Source organism: Microtus pennsylvanicus, chromosome X, assembly GCF_037038515.1.
Source record: "Microtus pennsylvanicus isolate mMicPen1 chromosome X, mMicPen1.hap1, whole genome shotgun sequence".
Lineage (NCBI taxonomy): Eukaryota > Metazoa > Chordata > Mammalia > Rodentia > Cricetidae > Microtus > Microtus pennsylvanicus.
Window position 1 is genome coordinate 80,119,003 of NC_134601.1, and position 17,784 is coordinate 80,136,786.

General features: G+C 36.6%; 1 protein-coding gene across 1 annotated transcript; it reads right to left on the reverse strand.

Annotated features, from left to right (window-relative positions):
- Positions 1-812: 812 nt before the first annotated feature.
- LOC142841373 (putative P2Y purinoceptor 10) lies at positions 813-14,070 on the reverse strand. The gene is made up of 2 exons (XM_075958209.1): positions 13,969-14,070; positions 813-3,362 (listed from the first exon to the last, which is right to left on the reverse strand). The coding sequence occupies exon 2, from the start codon at positions 3,311-3,313 to the stop codon at positions 2,327-2,329; it is 987 nt and encodes a 328-aa protein (XP_075814324.1). The 5' UTR covers positions 3,314-3,362; positions 13,969-14,070; the 3' UTR covers positions 813-2,326.
- Between the last annotated feature and the right edge of the window lie 3,714 nt (positions 14,071-17,784).

Genomic DNA, 17,784 nt, shown 5'->3' on the forward strand with positions numbered 1-17,784 from the left:
GCTAAAATATTCTTTACATCTTTTTTCAAAACTACCGGAAGTAGTCAGTGTTATAGGAGTCGATGTGGTTTGTAAGTGGAGTTTAGCAGTTATCTTAAAGATATTTGGGGATACTGTAAAGCAGTTACAACTAGAATTGATTTTTTTAAAGAGCCAGTTCCAGACTGTATGACTTGCTGTCCCCTTCTTCTTACCTCACATGTTTGTAATAAACATAATCATAACTATCATAGTTACTACCCACTCTAATACCTTAAATTAACCTTGCTAATTGCTTTTTATTTTAACATGGAAAGTTAGATTGAATCACTAACTGTGAGGACCTTGTCTTGGGTTTCAGGCTCCTCTTGTAAAATATTCTTATTATTTCAATCACCATCACCTTCTTCCTTGACATTATGTGAGGTTTTCCAGCCTTTGACATTCGAAAACAATCCTTGCTTGCTTAGACATTGTCATTATCCTCTATTACCACATAATTCACAACTGAAAAAAAAAGCCCAAATATTCCTTTTAAATGAAGGCCAAAATGAAAGTTAAATTCACATTCTATTCAACAAACCGTGTAGAATGCACTACTTTTCTCCCAACACTGGCAGGGAGACATATAAAATGCAAACTATGAGAGCTGATTTTTCTTATTCTCCACAAAGACTATATAGTAGAATATGTGATTGAATTTCTTGAAAAGTCATCTCTTCAGAGTGAAACAGTGGGTAGAGTGATTGTGATAATGCTACCATTAATCCCAAACACATTGAGAACCCTCTGCAAGCAGTACCTGCAGATTCTGGTTAATAAAACACACACACTTCCAAGTAAAAAACTCTTTATTACTTTATAATTACAGAAGTATCTCATGCCCAAGAACTCTACTTTTTATTCCTCCTTTTGGTGGTCTCTTCGTCTTCCTTAGGTAGTCTACTCAAAGGTATGTTATAAAGACTGTCACTTCCTTCTCTTGCATGCAGACCAAATGTCTGTGTAAATTTTGGACCTAAAATACCAGTGAATTGTCAACCTGAGAAGCTGAGGAGACCCGTGTATTTAAATCCTCTACAAGAATACTTAAACTAATATCTACAGCATTCAGAAAAAAAATAAAACAAGCTCACATATTCCTGTCATATTTATTCACAATGTGATGATACTTTGCTCTTTCTAATGTAATTCTGTGAATTTTGAAAACTGAAAAATCTTGATATTTTGCTTGGTGACATGTAGTAATATTTATGAATTTAAAAATGAGAGAATTTTAAAACAGAAACCTACATTTCTTAAAATGTAACTCAGTTTTTCTAGCCTTCTATTTATGGTATTTGCATGACTTACATTGAGCAGTAAGATTGACTTTGAACTACTGGACTTCTAATCGCGACTATGCAGATCCTTACAGTATTAGAACAAAATATTTATCGAAGAAGACTCTATTGTCAGAATCATGCTAATCCACAACCTGTGGATTTTCCATAGAGACTAAGAAAATTGTGTTAAAATGATCTTTATCTCCTGTCCTTATCTTCAGTTTGTGTCTTCAGCATTCAGCTCAAACTTAGCATTGAAATAATACATATAAAAGCATAAGCAGAGGGAATAAATAATATAAGCATATGTCATGTATACCTAACTGTTAATCCTGAGACAAGTTAATTAACCTCTATGATATTACATTTATGCCTTTGTATTTGCTTTTCTGTTTTTGTCACTTCTATTAGAAAGGTAAGAAGACTTGTTATATTTAAAAATATATAGGAAATTACCAGTTCAGAAAATGATAGACATCTATAAATGCTCAAAGAGTGAATTTACATGCCCTTCATTCAGTAGCAAGATTCTAGTGCAGATTGACTGCTTTAACTTTTTGTGTCACTTCACCTGTGTTTTATGTCTTAGAAAGACTTGAAATTTTTATTCCACTCAGAAATAAAATTATTCCATGGAAGACATTTACGTTTCTGTAAAGATTAATATACATCATGCATTTCGGGACTTTTCTATTTACAAAAGACAATTTTAAATACATTCAACTTATATTTGGTTGGGAACATTTGTAAAATCTTGATCTGGGACTTGTAATTTAAAAAATGCCATGAATTTTAAATTAGAAGCAGATGGATCCCACTTTCCTTTCTTCTCCCAAGTTTTTTAACATTGTGCCTTGATCATGTGTGTGGCACAACCCTGTGACCACAATCATCACACAGTAAAAGTTATTTTTGCTATTTCCAATGTTCAATTAAAGAAATTGCTTGTCTGGCAATTTCTACCTTTGGAACAGGCCAAACAGCATAAGTAAAGAGAATAATAACTGAAGAATTATTTCATTTTAGCTAACCATTGATGAACCACTCTCCCTGCTCATGAGACGAGAACGGGTAACGGAGCTGCCATGGCGAGATAGTTGGTCACGAAATTCTGAAGCCATGAAATAATAAAGAATTGGGTCCAAAAGGCAGCAGAGACTTGCAAGGCACAGGCAGAAAGGATGAAAATACAGTGTACTTTTGACAATGGGACAACTGGTAATGATACTTTCCTTTACCATGGTGTAAAATGTGAAGTTAATGTGATAAGGAGTGAAGCAGATGACAAAGACTGTAGCACACATGAAAACCATCCGCAGTGCCTTTTTCCTCTCATTAATTCCTTGGAAAGCAATCGGTGGCTGTTTCAAGGATATAGTTGTTTTCCAGGTACAACATGCGATGGTAATCACTGGAATCACAAATCCAGTCAGCTCTGCAATTGTAATCATAGTGACCATAACCACTGGGTTCATCTGTTTGTACCCAAGATCAGCAAAACAGGATTCTGTGTTATTACCTAAGTCAGCACTTCTCAGGATGGGAAATAGCAAACAGGCAGACCCCACGACGACCCAGATGGCAACACTGATGGCCACGTCGTACCTACGCTTCCAGTTTCTGGCTCTAAATGGCTTGAGGAGAAAGAAGCATCTCTGAAGGCTGATGCATGTCAGGAAGCAAATGCTGGCATACATGTTGAGATATTTCAGATAGAAGCAGAGCAGGCAAAGTGCCTTCGGGAATGGCCACTTAAGGTTGATATAATAGTAAATCCGGAGAGGTAAGGACAGGATATGAGCAAGATCTGCCACGGAGAGGTTGATCATGAAAATGATGGCCTTATTCTTCTTGCTGATGAAGCGCCACAGGACCCACAGGGCTGCACTGTTAGCCAGGAGTCCAGGGATGAATATGAAGGTATAGGTGGTTGCATAGAGAGAGTACTGAAATGTCATATTTGTGACACCACATTTACTCTCAACACTGCTGGTACTATTGCTGCCCATCTTGAATATCTCAGTATGTTCATCAAGGTGAGCTTTGGAAATATTGCTCCTGTCCAAATAAAAATTAAAAAGCACAGTGGTTAAGTAATACTTCAGTGGATACTTAGGACTCACTTTTATAATGATATATACAATATTCCAACTAGGGACAGCTCACATATATGTAAGTGGAGGCTCAATGAATATGCACTACTGGCCCAACATTACACAGTAAATCCATTAAGAAACAATGGAAATGTGCCTTGACATATTTATTATATTGCTTTTACCATGGCAAAGACATTGTGGCAATTAATATATTACTTATCTTGGTTCTCCAGCATAGAAAATGATCTAGCTGATTTGGAACACCTGGAAATATGATGTCCTCATTAGTTTATCATAACAGCTTGCTACTCTGCAGTCCTCTTGAATTTGGCCTAACTCCCTGGGTTTGTGTTCCATTCTCAGTTTACATGAAACACTTCAATACTGTATGAGTTTAGATAGTGAACTATGATTACTTTCTTACTGTAATCATGGAAGTATAGTGCTCAGGTCTCCTTCTCTGAAGAATTCTATATCATTATACATGAAAGTCGGTATACATATATATTTTAAATGAAATGTTTCTATCCAGGCTGACAATACTCCCTGAAAGAACTGTCGACTATTTAGCAAAACCCCAATGCCAGGCATGAGAAGCCTCTTTTGAATTGTTGGTTGGGGTTGTCCAATAGATTCCCAAAACATAGGCTATTGTTGTCGTTGCTTAGCAGAGGTGGAAGGTAAGTATCTATTGCTGAAGGCACCATGCACCTTCAACACAGGACCTAGAAAACATGAGATGTATCTGACCTGAAATCCTTTTCCTTTAAGACTAGCTTTCATGGTACCAATAGGCACCTTGCAAACTTCCAGAGAAAGACAGCAACTGATAGCTATAATGCCTATGAAACACAGCAACAACCAGCATGACACAACAATCCCATGGGTGCAATCCTGCTGGTAACCAACAGCTCTCTAACTTAGACTTAAGGTCCACTCAACAAGAGGGAAATCATGTCTGGTACTGGAAACCTAGTCAGCTAACCCCTGGCTAATGAAGTCATGAATCTTGGAGGAGAATCTATAGCTGACATTTCACTAAACCAGCAAAGTCCTTCATTACATTCTAAATGTTCATTCCACCTACAAATAAGTGTATCCCTCATCCCTCGTCAAGGAAAACTTTCTTTGCAATGGGCAGGGACTATTAAAACCACAACCAACAAAAATGTAGAGTAGTGAACCCCAATCCTAAAAGATACATCTGCAAAACAATTCCTGCACATAAGGCTCAAAGATTACTAAGAAAGAGGGGAGTGCAAAGATTGTAAGAGCCATAGGAACAGGAAGTTTGTTGTGAGATTGTATCTCTTAGAAATGTCAGAGAATGTATACTCATGAAGTCTCATCAACATGACTACCTAAACAAGAACTGAAAAAATATACCACCAATAGACATGTCAATGTGGATGGGGACAAACTCATGAGGCCTTAACCCTAGATGAAGGACTATAGGGAATTAAGAAATTCAAAGAGTGAATGAAATACTATTCTTTGGGGAAGAGCAATACTAATTGATTAAACAATTCCAAGTTGTTAGTCCTGAAAATATATGCATACAAGTATCATTATATGGACTGAGAAGGTTATATTTATGTATTTAGGAAGAAACAGACACACCTAACAACAAAAAGTTCTTGAATTTGAGAGAAAATAAAGGTAGGTATGGGAGGGGTAGGAGGAAGGAAAGGTAAAAAGGGAAACGATGTGATTATATTATAATCTCAAACAATATTTTTCTTAATTTTAAAAGAATTTTATACTAGAACAACATCAGCAATGGATGCATCGTCTAATAGTCACAGTGAACATTACCCTAGCAACAGTAAAACAACTTAAGATTTAATTTTGTATTCATTAAAGTAATCATCATAAAAAAAGGAAATCAAGCAAGCATGCCCTGGGCTTGTTTCTGACATGATGTAGCTGGTTGTATTTTTATTTTAATTCTGTTTTGTGTTGAGTATATTTACTATAATGGAGTGATGTAATTTTTAGCTCTCTTTATTTGTGGAAGAATGTGTTCTGATACCATTTTTAGTCCCATCGCAATACACAGAGATGGAATAAAATAACAGACCCCCAAGTGATGATTTCTCAGACAGAAAAGAATCCAAGTACTTTCACTTTCCTCCCTCGTCTCTCATATAAATCTGCTTGGCCTACAACCTGTGATGTGTCATAATGAATAGTTAATCTTGTGTATGTGTGGATAACTTAGAATGGAGAGTAAGTCAAAGGCAAAAGGGAAGTCATATTTCAACTATCAAAGATGTACATCAAAATCAGCAAAATAAGTTGTCACAGGTTTTATATAATTTATTTGCATGAATTATTGTTTATTATTATCATTATTATAAATTATTATTAGTAGTATTAATAGTAGTAGTAATATAGATGGGGAAACTAATGTTCAGAAAGATTTAGTGAATTTACAGGTTTTCTTGTCAGCGTTCTATTGTTGTGAAGAGACACCATTACTAAGGCAATTATTAGAAATCATTTAATGGGAGCTCACGAACTCTGGACCAACAACTAGGGAGCCTGCCTGGGACCAACATAGGACCTCTGCATGTGTATGGCAGTTGTGTACCTTGATCTGTTTGGGGGACCCCCAGCAGTGGGATCAGGACCTGTCTGTCCCTGGCACAAGAGCTGGCCTTTTGGAACCTATTCCCCATGCAAGGATTCCTTTCCCAGCTTTGATGCAGGGGAAGGAGCTTGGTCCTGACTCAGTGTAATATGACATGCTTTGTTGACTCACATGGGAGTTCTGTCCCTTCCTGAATGTAGGAGTGGATGGGGTGGGGTAGACTAGGGGAGGAGGGAGGGTACAGAAAGACAGGAGGGAGGGGAAACTGTGGTTGGTATTTAAAATAAATGAAAAATTTTATTTAAAAAGAGAAACAAAATGAATTTCCCAATTTTAAATTTAAAAAGGAAAAAAAAGAAATGATTTAACTAGAGAATTAGAATCTCCTTACAGTTTTAGAGACTTGGGAAATGGTCGTCCGTCATGGTGAGAAATAAACAGGCATGGAGCTGTAGAAGTAGCTGAGAGTCTTATTTATACCCTGTCCACAGGCAGCAGGCAGAAAGTGGGGGGAGGGAAGAATGAGATTGGTTCTGGCCTGGGCTTTTGAATCTCAAAGATCACTCTCAGTGACACACTTCATCCAACAAGGCCTCACATCTTTATCCTTCCCAAATACTTCTACTCTTTGGAACTGAAGGGTGGAGGGTTGGCCATTCTTATTTAAACTACCACAGAAGTAACAAAGCAAATTTTGCAGGGTTGTTCCAAGTCTTAAGGTATTTTCAATTTGTTCTTTGCATCCCTGTAACTAGGTGTGACTTTAAAATGTTGCTAGCTTATCCACCATTTTCACAGATTCAATAGTAAATAGGTTCCTGTGTTAATTTCTGTGGCCTCAGCTGGTAGTACTCTGGAAACTTTAGAAGGTGAGGCCTAACGTTATGATGTGGTAGTTCACCCGTGATGTTTTCCATCTGCCATAGTGAAGGGAGTAGAAGTAAATCTTCTTTTGTCACCTGTTACCCATGCAGAGGCTGTCAGAGGAAGCTACCAGCTAAGGAAGCGACCAGCACACATACTTTGCTAAGGAAGCGACCAGCACACAATTTCAAGAACTCAGAACAGCTCACGCCCAGTCGAATTGCACTTCCGCTTTTGCACTTAGCAAACAGGGCTGTTTGTTTTTGCTTCACTGGTGCAGTTGGCTGCACTTACTAACAGAGCACGTTCTCATCACTCCTCTGAGTTCAACAGAGCTCAATTCAGCCAGAACAGAAAGCTCACGTCCCATTTGTACCTTTTTTTTTATGGGTTTCTGTGCCTCTAAATTTGGCACATATATAACTCAGAAATTCACTCACGAATTTAGTGATTCTCATGACCTGGTTACCAAAGCTCTTCTCTTCTCCAAACAGAAGAGAAAATAGGAAGAGTTTTTCCTCAATCCCTTCAGTGAAAATTAACTGTAAAGTCTCCATGCTGAGAGAGATGGGGAACTTTTTGCTGCTGTTCAACACGAATATAATACCTTGGAACAGGAACACTTAGCTTGTTCTGAAGAATTTGTGCCACTCTGAAATTTAAAAAATAAAAGTAATCTAAAAATCTATCAAGAAAAAAGTGTCAAGTGTTCGAATGTGTTCCCTCTCTGGCTCTGTCTTTGATACCATTCTCAATCACTGCTGCTTCTTTAGCCTTTTCTGGGCCTCTCTAGCCCTGTGTCTCTGGGTAGTTTTCCTTACTTAAGCTGCCACCATTGCTCTCCTTTAACCTAGACATATTTTTGGTTCCTGTCTCATGAAGAGATGTGAAATTCATGATTCATTCCTGAGTGTGTGCTTCCCTTTTCTGAATCTGTTGCTCCCCATATCTAGAATGTCCTCCCTCCACGTCTTTACACATCTTGGTAAAGTCTTGGTTTGCAAGTTAGAGAACCCTTCTCCATTTGATCTTCCAGGGTAATCGAACTTATCATTACATGTTCTTCAGTCTTAATCTTTGTAGCATTAACACTTGAAATGTAAGGGCTCACTTAAACATTTATGTACTACATAGTTCACTCTGTTATAACTTCATTTGTGCCATAAAAAGATATTTTGTCCATCACTATGTAGCTACTAAGCATTCAAATAGTTTTGTATGTGAGCTGTTCAAAGCTCCTGTCTCAATGCATTTTGCAAAAAATGGAAACGTTGAGGTCATTACCTGCTGCTTCCCTAAAATCTGTCTGCTCATTTGGATTATTAGATTTCCCAGTATGTACCCTTTATTTTACTGCTCTGGAAAGTTATAGTTGTAGAGGCTTAAAAGAAGAATAAACGAATCAATTTAGAAATCACAGGTGGTCACACACATCCTTTAGAAAAAGTCAAGCTATCTCAGATTATACACTGCCAGCAGGACTTCAGGAAAAAAGCAGTCCTTGTAATATGCTTCTCGTGGTTTCTTATACTTTTATTTTATTAATTGTCATTGAATTTTATAAGCATATCACAGATAAGTAAATTTGCCTCATTTCATTAGCTTCTTTTCTGCACTTTGACTCTGAAAGGCAGTGAAGAAACTGAATCTGCAGATCCCAAAGTTCTTGACACTTAGTAAGTATAAAAGGGAACTAACGTTGTGTGTTTAACTCCCCACCCCCCACCACAAGCATGCACTTTTGAGGACTATGGTAGAATCCAATCCTATGACTCCTGGGATGGATTTTATGTAAAACAGAGAAATTTCACAAATTTTATCCTTATAAAGCTCATTACTGGAATTTTTTAAAGAAATGAGTGGAAAAATCTCTAAAATAACTGTAAAAAACGTGTTACATGGCTCGAAGTGAAAGGGCATGGCAACAAGGAATCTTTATCTCTATGAGGTAAGTACAATCGATACTAGTAATACCTCTACCATAGTTTTACCTGATGTATTCAATAAAAATTTAGTGCCTTCTTCTAGGTCATAAGGTTATTTATTGTAAAATTAGAATCAGAAATCAGGCTTCTTAATGATCTGTGCACCATGTTACCCTCGCTCTATGAAATTCTATGATATACAGTATCTCAACCGAGTGAAGATTGTACTTGTGCTAAGATGTTTATACTCTCATATTGGTCTCTATAGGGACAGTTTTGGGGAGGAAAATTGAGTTTGTCTATGCAGAAATGGTAAAGTTAAACTTAGTTTGCCTGAATTGTTGACTATTCTATTTATATTGTAGCAATCTTTCAAAACTGAGGTCTAGTTCTGTCTTTTCAACAAAGACTTCCATAATCATGCCTGTATTCTTTAATTATCATTAATGAGATTCATCTGGACTTAATTTGCATTTTAATCTAGCAAGCATATATTTCTTTATGTATATATTATATATGATAATTATTGAGGATATCGGAGTTGAATCATAAATTTTGGAGAAGAATTTACTTGACAGAAAAGCTCAAGAAGTTTGCATCTCATTGGACTGGAGAGAAGGCTCAACAGTTTAGAGCACTTGGTCTTGCAGAGATCCTGAGGCTGATTTCCAGTATCAACATGGAGGCTAACAATCATACATTACTTCCATTCCAGGAGATCTAATGTCTTCTTTTGACTTCTACATGCACCAGACATGCATGTTATTCACAGACATGCATGTGCATAAAAATAAAAATTTTAATAGGGGTTTATAGTCACGTGGGAGAGAACATAGAGTAATTCACCATAATAAATTTTAAACCATGCTGTAAAAGATGTACCGAAGATAGTTCTGTAGAAAGAGAAAGAAAGGCTGGATCGAGGATGAGTGTAATTGAAACTTGAACAATAAAGCAGCTTCAGCTATTAGTTTTGAGGGTGAACACAATGTAAGGGAAGAAAGGACTTGAGGGGGATTGAGTGAGAATGAATAACAATCATAATTCCCAAGGTATAAAAACAGGGTAATACTCATTTTACCCAAGCTGGTCATTAGGATTAGACTGTGACAGGTATAGAGTAGGAGAATCTACTTAAGGGAAAACTGATTGAGACAGGTGGTGCTATAACTTGAAAGATTTTGAAGGAATTTTAGGGGAAGATAGAATCCTTGAAATATTCTGATAAGAATTTTGATATAACTATACTTGAAGTTCACAGTGATCTCTCTAGCAACATTGTGGACATTAGTTTGGAAAGATGGCCCATAGGAAGTCAAGTCATTTTCATATAAGTAGATTGATCAACAGTTCACGGTTGCCAGCAATGTGTGGAAAGTTTTATATTCAGTACTAAAACCACAAAAGAACACATCATCAACAGAACTGCTCTTTCAGACCACTACAGCAGTTGAAGTGATAAAGAATAAGTTCTAAACTTGGTAAGACATGAAAATTATAATTTCAAGTAAAAGTCAGAGAAGATATTGGTTAGGTCTTGAAAGTCAAAGACCATTTTATTAGAAAAAATATAAAATTTCCCTTTCTTATACTGTTACCTCTGAAATTTGCACTCTATCACGTTTCATCAATTCCTGTCTTTTTCAGGGATGTTTCTCTCCAACGTAAACACTAAACTCCACTCTAAAATGTGTCATTAGAACTTGTACACGATACAGCAAACATATATACTCTCTGTGATTAAAAACTTTTCTTTAGAGCTCATCTCAGCGATCAATAATCTCTTCTGTCTCAAAGGCCTACTTTGATGCTCTTTTTTTATTTCTGGGACTGGGCACCTATACATTGACTTTCTTCTTCAAACTATATTTACAGATTTTACTAAGAAAATGCACTTTTTGTATAGGAATATTCTGTATCTTAGGCATTTATATATAATTTAGTCTATTTAACAAAGGTCTAGACAAGCAGTAGGAACTTAAGAGTATGTAGTGTAGGCATATGCTAGCAAACAAGAAAGTTGACTTCTTGCGTCTGTCCCAGGATTTACTCTCCCAGTCAATAGCCATATTTCAGTCTTTGCTCCTGAGATAGATGAGGTTAGATTTCTAGAAATCAGGACACCGAAGAAATTTGAAGTCTAAAATTTCGGCTTTCTATTTCCAACCAGAACCTGATCTGCTTAAGTAGAATTTGATCGTCTAGCAGTATAGTTTTGTAGAAACAAGTATTGCTTCAAAATACATATTTATATCAAATTTTTAGTCTGATTCACTAATGGTGAGTTCAAGCTCCTCTTCCTATCAAACTACATTAATGTCCAGTTTTCAGAAAGATACAACTCAAACATGCTTATATAATTATAATTTGATTTGTAATAAGATTTGTCATAAAACTAGAGAAAGATGAAACTTTCCATTTCCAAACAAGTTCTTCCATGGAAAAATCACTTTAAATGCCATTTATATGGAATATACTCTCCTCAAGATAAAGACACTGGCATTCTTGGACCTAGCTCCAGAACTTTTATGTATATGCACTAAGGATATACGGCAAATGACTTCCCTCCAGGTGTCAGGCTAGTATGCTGTCAGAATCGAAGATCTTTATGAAGTTTCACTTTTGAACTCAAATCCTAGTAGATTGCAGATAGAAAATCTGGGACATTTTAATTTTATTTTTGATAACTGGAATGCTGAGTTGACCAAGACGTATAGGATAGGGAAGACTCACAACAGTAGACCATCTTTTTAAAAATACTAGATTTGGATCAAAGAGACTTGGATCTTATTAATCAAATACCAATTCTCTATTTTGCCGAAATAAGCCCCCTTTCCTGTCTGTCACTTTCGTTTTCTTTATTGTTAAAATAAGACAATTGAACTCAATGGGCTTTAACTCCTTTCTAACTTTAACTTACCTTGTCTGTATGGATACTACCCCTAACACTACTCACACTGCCACTACCTGGTCCTTATGCAGCCACTACCCCTATGAGCATATATACTTAGATATGTATATTTGATTGTCAAAAATCATTACTGAATGATATGTTACAAATAATTCTATCACAAGATATCATTTAACTGAAAGTTAGGGAAATTAGCACTCAAATGAGTAATCCCATTTTCCTGAAGCTTCTAAGCTCTGGACTTAGTATGGGAATTCAGTTCTAGGATCAACATGACAGTTCATTCCCTGAGTATCAGCTCTATGAGTCTTCACCTTCTCAGTCTTCCTTCGCTTTTTAACCTCTTAACTTTAAGTAACCAGTACAACTAAGCAAACATGCTTATCAAAATTACTTCTATTTTCCTTGGTAGAAGGAATAGTCTGCAGCCTTGTCATCTTGGAGGAAGAGAAATTTAAAAGAGAAAGGACTAAATATAAGTGAAAAAAAATTACTGTTCCTCTAAGAAAACTGCTATAAGTAGAGATCTACAATCTTCTTGGTGACTGCATATACAATAGTTAGAAAGTACCAGTGCAATGGGGTAGATTGTTCTGATCTAAGATTTGGTTCCTACAATCAACAACAATCATACACTATTTTTTTTTATGTTTTGGGAAGAAAACAATAGCTTTAAAATCCTGATCTGACACATATGTAAGTAAACTTTTTGGATAATTAAAATAAAATTTAGAACTCCCTACCAAAACACTGCCCTGATGGTGAAAATTGGCCATAGTGTGGTTTAACAGCAAACATTTCTGTGTTGTGTGTTAGAACCATGACACAGGGCTTCATGGGAAGCCAATTCACTTATCTCAAACAGAGACAGCCACTAAGCACAATCCCAACTTCTTGAAAAATTCACTTGGAGGTCTTTGCTTCTCTACTACTAGGATTTAGTAGTCTATACAATTTTAATCAAACAACTTTTATCAGTTAGCTCTAGAAAAAACTGTGTTTGACCAAAGAAGGGACTGTTTTCAACAGGAACCATTACAAAAAGCAACGGTCCTAAACCTATGACTTGATTATCAGTATAGTTTAGACAATTAGCAACCTAAGTATATCTGCATATCACCTATCTGTGTACCATATTTTAGTTACACAAATTCTCTAATTGATAGAAATGACAATGACTCCCTGCATCTATTTAAACAAGCAAAATAAAATTCTTTACTTGAGAATTCTGAGAATTGAGATCATCGCCTCCTAAAAAAAAACAGGGCAAAGCCATTATCGTTGTTCTAAGGCTACTTCTGGGATCAGCTAAGCACAGAATTTCTCTTAAAGCATTCCCCAGAGTGTCTGATTTTGACTCACTACTGCTAGTTCCACTCCTAAGAGCAATTACTGAAAATATAAATGTCCCACATTTGACTCTTCTATCTAGAAGGACTTAGCATAGGACAACAATTTCCTCTTAGAGAATCAAGGAACACCTCTGAATACACTCTAAAGTCATCTGATACATTGTTCTTCCAATACAAAAATTGAAAGGGCCATAGGTAGATTTAGAATATTTCTGAAAGTCACAGTCTTCTAGAGGGGAAAAACATGAGGTATAAGACTCAGTTCCTAGCTGCAATTCTGTCACGAATTACCTGAGTGGTCTTAAGTGATTTCATCTCACTGACTCTTAGAAAATCCAACTGTATTGTGAGGGATTTTTATCTGCACAGCCTTTTTAGTTTTTGAGATATGTCATTTGTCACTCTTCTTTTATCCTAGGGGAAAATACTATTTGGTTCAGTATCTAAGCAAGCTAAACTTACTATTAAGAGTATAAACCTTAATATACATATATAATTTATATATTTATATAAATATATGTATTTCCTATGTAAATATAAAGATTATACACAGCAGAAGTGCATATCCTCTTTTTGGCTAAGTTTGTCAAATTGTCCTAAATGAGTCTGAATGCAACACTGTATTTACCTTTTGGGCCATTCCTTGTCCACTGTACAGAAAGCCCCTTTAGCAAGTGGTAAGTTATATCACATAAGACAATACTGCTGTTGTAACAGTGGAGGCTGACAGCATTAAATTTCACCTTGAACTCTGACTAGACTCAAAGGCAATCGCATTTGTTTCTCCTGTAAGAATCCCGAGATGAGAAACCAGAGACCATTTCAAAACACTGACTTCACATCTGTTCCTCTCCTGATCTTCCTGTCTCCACCAATTCCCACAAATGGAAAAACAAAGTTACAGGTGCTGGACTAGAACTTACCCTGATTCTGAGCCGGGATAAGCACTCTTGTATCTTTGCAAGGAGATGGGAGTACAAAAGTACAACTCTGGGCAGCACGCACATATCCTGCTGATAACTGAAAAAATTAGTGTTGAAAGAGGAAGTTGTGCACATTGATGTCTCACCACAGAAACCTTACTTGCACAGAACGAAGGTAAGTCCCTTGAGCAGATGACGCTAGTCGAGTTTGATTTCGTCTTTATTTCATTGGTGCTGAACAAACAACAAATACATCCTTGCCTTCTTAACTGTTACCCACCTTGTTTCCTTCCACCACAACCGAGATGTTTTTCTTACTATATTCCAGTAGGTTTTGTGTCAAGATAAAATTTCTAAGCCAAATGTGAAGAAAGTTTACCTAAGAGCTGGAAAGCTGCTGCTCTTTCAATTCCAGGAGGCAAAGGCTGAAGAAACTTCAAAATACACATCAAAAATAACAACAGGACTATCTTTGCTTAAATTTTCCACTAAATCTAGATTGTTCTCATCTCTATCCATCAGTTCATATTTTAATGTGTACTTTGTTTTGCACATTTATTGTGCCTTTACTATACTGAGAGCAAAGTCTACTTTCAGTTTATTTCTGTGTTCCAAACAAAGCATTTTCAAGAATGCTGTTTGAATGAAAATTGAAAACTGAGGCAAAGGGTGATTAAATAAATGCTCAAAAATGCACTTGTAAATAAATGAAAAGCACTGTTGATTGCAGAGTTGGCCTCCAGAGTAATGAGTTTGATGATTCTGCACAGTGTCAACAGGTTCTTCAGAAATACGCAAGTAAATACCACACTTAGAACCAACACTTTCTGCTAAGTTTCAAAATAATTCTGAAAAAAAAAAGCTTACACAAATCTCTTCAGACATGTAAAAGAGCCACACTCATAATCTGCAGCCTGGAGCTGCAAAGAACTTTCTGGGTAATAACCATAGTAAAGAAGAAAAACAAAAATACTTGTGGGTTAGGTCAACGTGCAGCATTTTGATTCACAGATAAGACTGATTAAAGAAGGAAATGGAAGACCATATTTTTGTAGGAGGGCAACCTGGATCTGCAACAGCTCATTTTGCAATGAACGCATCTTATAAAACCAGAACCATTAGAAACTGAGGTGGAGTGAGGCCCAGCACTCAGGGATGTCCAATAAAAATCACAGGGGCATTGAGCGATGGAAAAGCAATGGCTTTAGCTTTGGAAACTAAGAGCCTGGCTTGATTGATGATAGGACCATGACTTGTGAGGACTGGCAAAGGGAGAGGGTATTCTACCCTGCCTGAACTATGCAAATGAAACAAGCCTGACCTTGCCGGCCTCTTCTTAATTCTAATTTCATAGATTTATCTAGCTCCAATCTGTTGTTAATTTAGGTTTTTGACTTGGCATCTCTACTGAAAAGAGACTAAGCTGACAGGCCAACACACATCTGAGTCCATTTGGCACGTCTCTTCTTTACTATAAATTATTAAATTGGCGTCATGATACAAATCTGTCCCTTATGAGTTTGAGCACTGTGAGCCAGTTTTCTAGGGTATTATCCTTTTCTGAAAAATATAGTTCCAGACCTCTTGAACTTAGAATCCAAAGTCTGGGCTAGAGGGAGAAAGAAACCCTTTCCTGACAAGAGACATGCCACATTCATTTCACAGACAACTTGTATATGTTGCTAGCTCACCTCTCTCTCTCTCTTGTATTAAGTAGCTTCACCTATCATTGGCTCTAACAAGAGTAGAAAAGATCAGAAGTCAGTGACCCAATTCAGGCAAAACAATTTAATTCTGTTAAATCTTTAGGTTATCTAGAAGGAACAAAGCTGTGGACAAACAAAAAGAGCTTAACAACGTAACAATCTTTTCTACCTAAGGTTCATATTCAAGTTTTCTAGTTGCTAAGCACAGGTGGTAGCCTGCACATCAACATCTCAGCCATAATAGTCTAAATTTAGTGTAGATGTTTCATCTTGGCCATCAATCTGGATGCTTCCTTTGTTCTTGCTTACTGCTTCATATATTACAATTTAGTGCTTCAAATGTTTTTAAGCCCTCTAAAAGTAGCATTAGACAAGTAATGATAGCCATTCATTTGCCGATGGACAGAGATAGAGACAGAGGTCCACACTGGAGCAATGGACTGAGCTCCCAAGGTCCAAATGAGGAACAGAAGGAGGGAGAACATGAGCAAGGAAGTCAAGACTGCGGGGGGGGGCACCCACCCACTGAGCCAGTGGGGCTGATCTATTGGGAGCTCACCAAGGCCAGCTGGACTGGGACTGAAAAAGCATGAGATAAAACTGGACTCTATGAATATGATGGACAATGAGGGCTGCTGAGAAGCCAAGGACAATGGCACTGAGTTTTGATCCTACTGCATGTACTGGCTTTGTGGGAGCCTAGTCTGTTTGGATGCTCACCTTCCTAGACCTGGATGGAGGGGAGAGGACCTTGGACTGCCCACAGGGCAGGGAACCCTGACTGCTCTTTGGACTGGAGAGGGAGGGGGAGGGGAGTGGGGCATAGGGAGTGGGGGGAGGGAGAGGGAAAAGGGAGGCGGGAAGGAGGCAGAAATTTTTTAATAAAAAAATTTTAAAAAAGAAAACAAAAGAATATTATTCATTACCATCTATTATATTTTCTAGTAGAATCTACTTGAAATTAGAATTAGGAAAAACTTATTTTTTTTCTTAAGCAACTAGGGTTACTTAATTATTATGGACATATGTAGCATAGAGTCCTTTTTTTTCATAGTCTACTGAAAAACATGGAGCCAGTTTTAATTCTCCTGGCACTGAATGGAAGAAATATATTTATAGTGTATCACTTTAGACTAATAATTTTTGTGAGTCCATTTTAATGCCTTTGTCTAACTTTCCATGTTGTTTTACATTTACTTGTAGTTTGTAGTAACATACTACAGTGTGTATCCTTTTAAACTAGCATCAATATTTCCCAAATAATAAGCAAAAAATACAACACAAGGTGAATTGTGACTTGAAAACTGTGATCATATAAACACATGGAAATGCAAGCAAAATGTATAGAATGTAAGCAAATATAGCAAAACTTCAGCATTGCTGGAGTATAGCAAGCTTATGAGAAGGAAATGGGAAAGTAATTCTAGGATATAAAAATTATTATCCAGTCCACAAGTAAAAAGTAGACTTGCTTGTATTTGAGGGATATTGAGTACAAACATTTTCTGAGCTAGAGGGCATGTTGGAAAACAGGGTGTAATAAGATATTTTTGGCAGATACATATAAATACTTAGAGCATTGGAGTAATTAAGATTAGGAAGCTATGAGATATGTTTTAAGCAGAACTAAGGCAGGGGAATGAAAATTATTATGAATACTTTTGTATACTGTCAACATTGAATCCTTCCATGAAGGAGGAACTGATACTGTCTCCTATCTTATCCAATGCTGAATTGAAACACAGAAGAGTAATTTCTTAAGTAAATTTTTAAGATGGGACAAGTAAATAGGATAGACAAGGATATTTGCCTATATGACTCCCTAAAAGATCTCTTAGAAGGCAAAACTGGATGATGAAAGCTCTTTTGGAGAATATATTAGTAACAAGTATGAGGTAATAAGAATGTGGATTAGGGAAACAACTAGGTATAAATGAAGATGGAAGAGTAATTTGAAAAGAATTATATCTCTCCAAAGGGCTCTTAAAACTGTAATCAGTAAAATGAAAGAGGAAATGAAGCTTCATGAATAGGAATAAATCACTCTTTGAAGAGAGCCAACTTTTGCATATTTTCCATTAAAAGTTTTTTTAATTGTACCTTGAAGTGT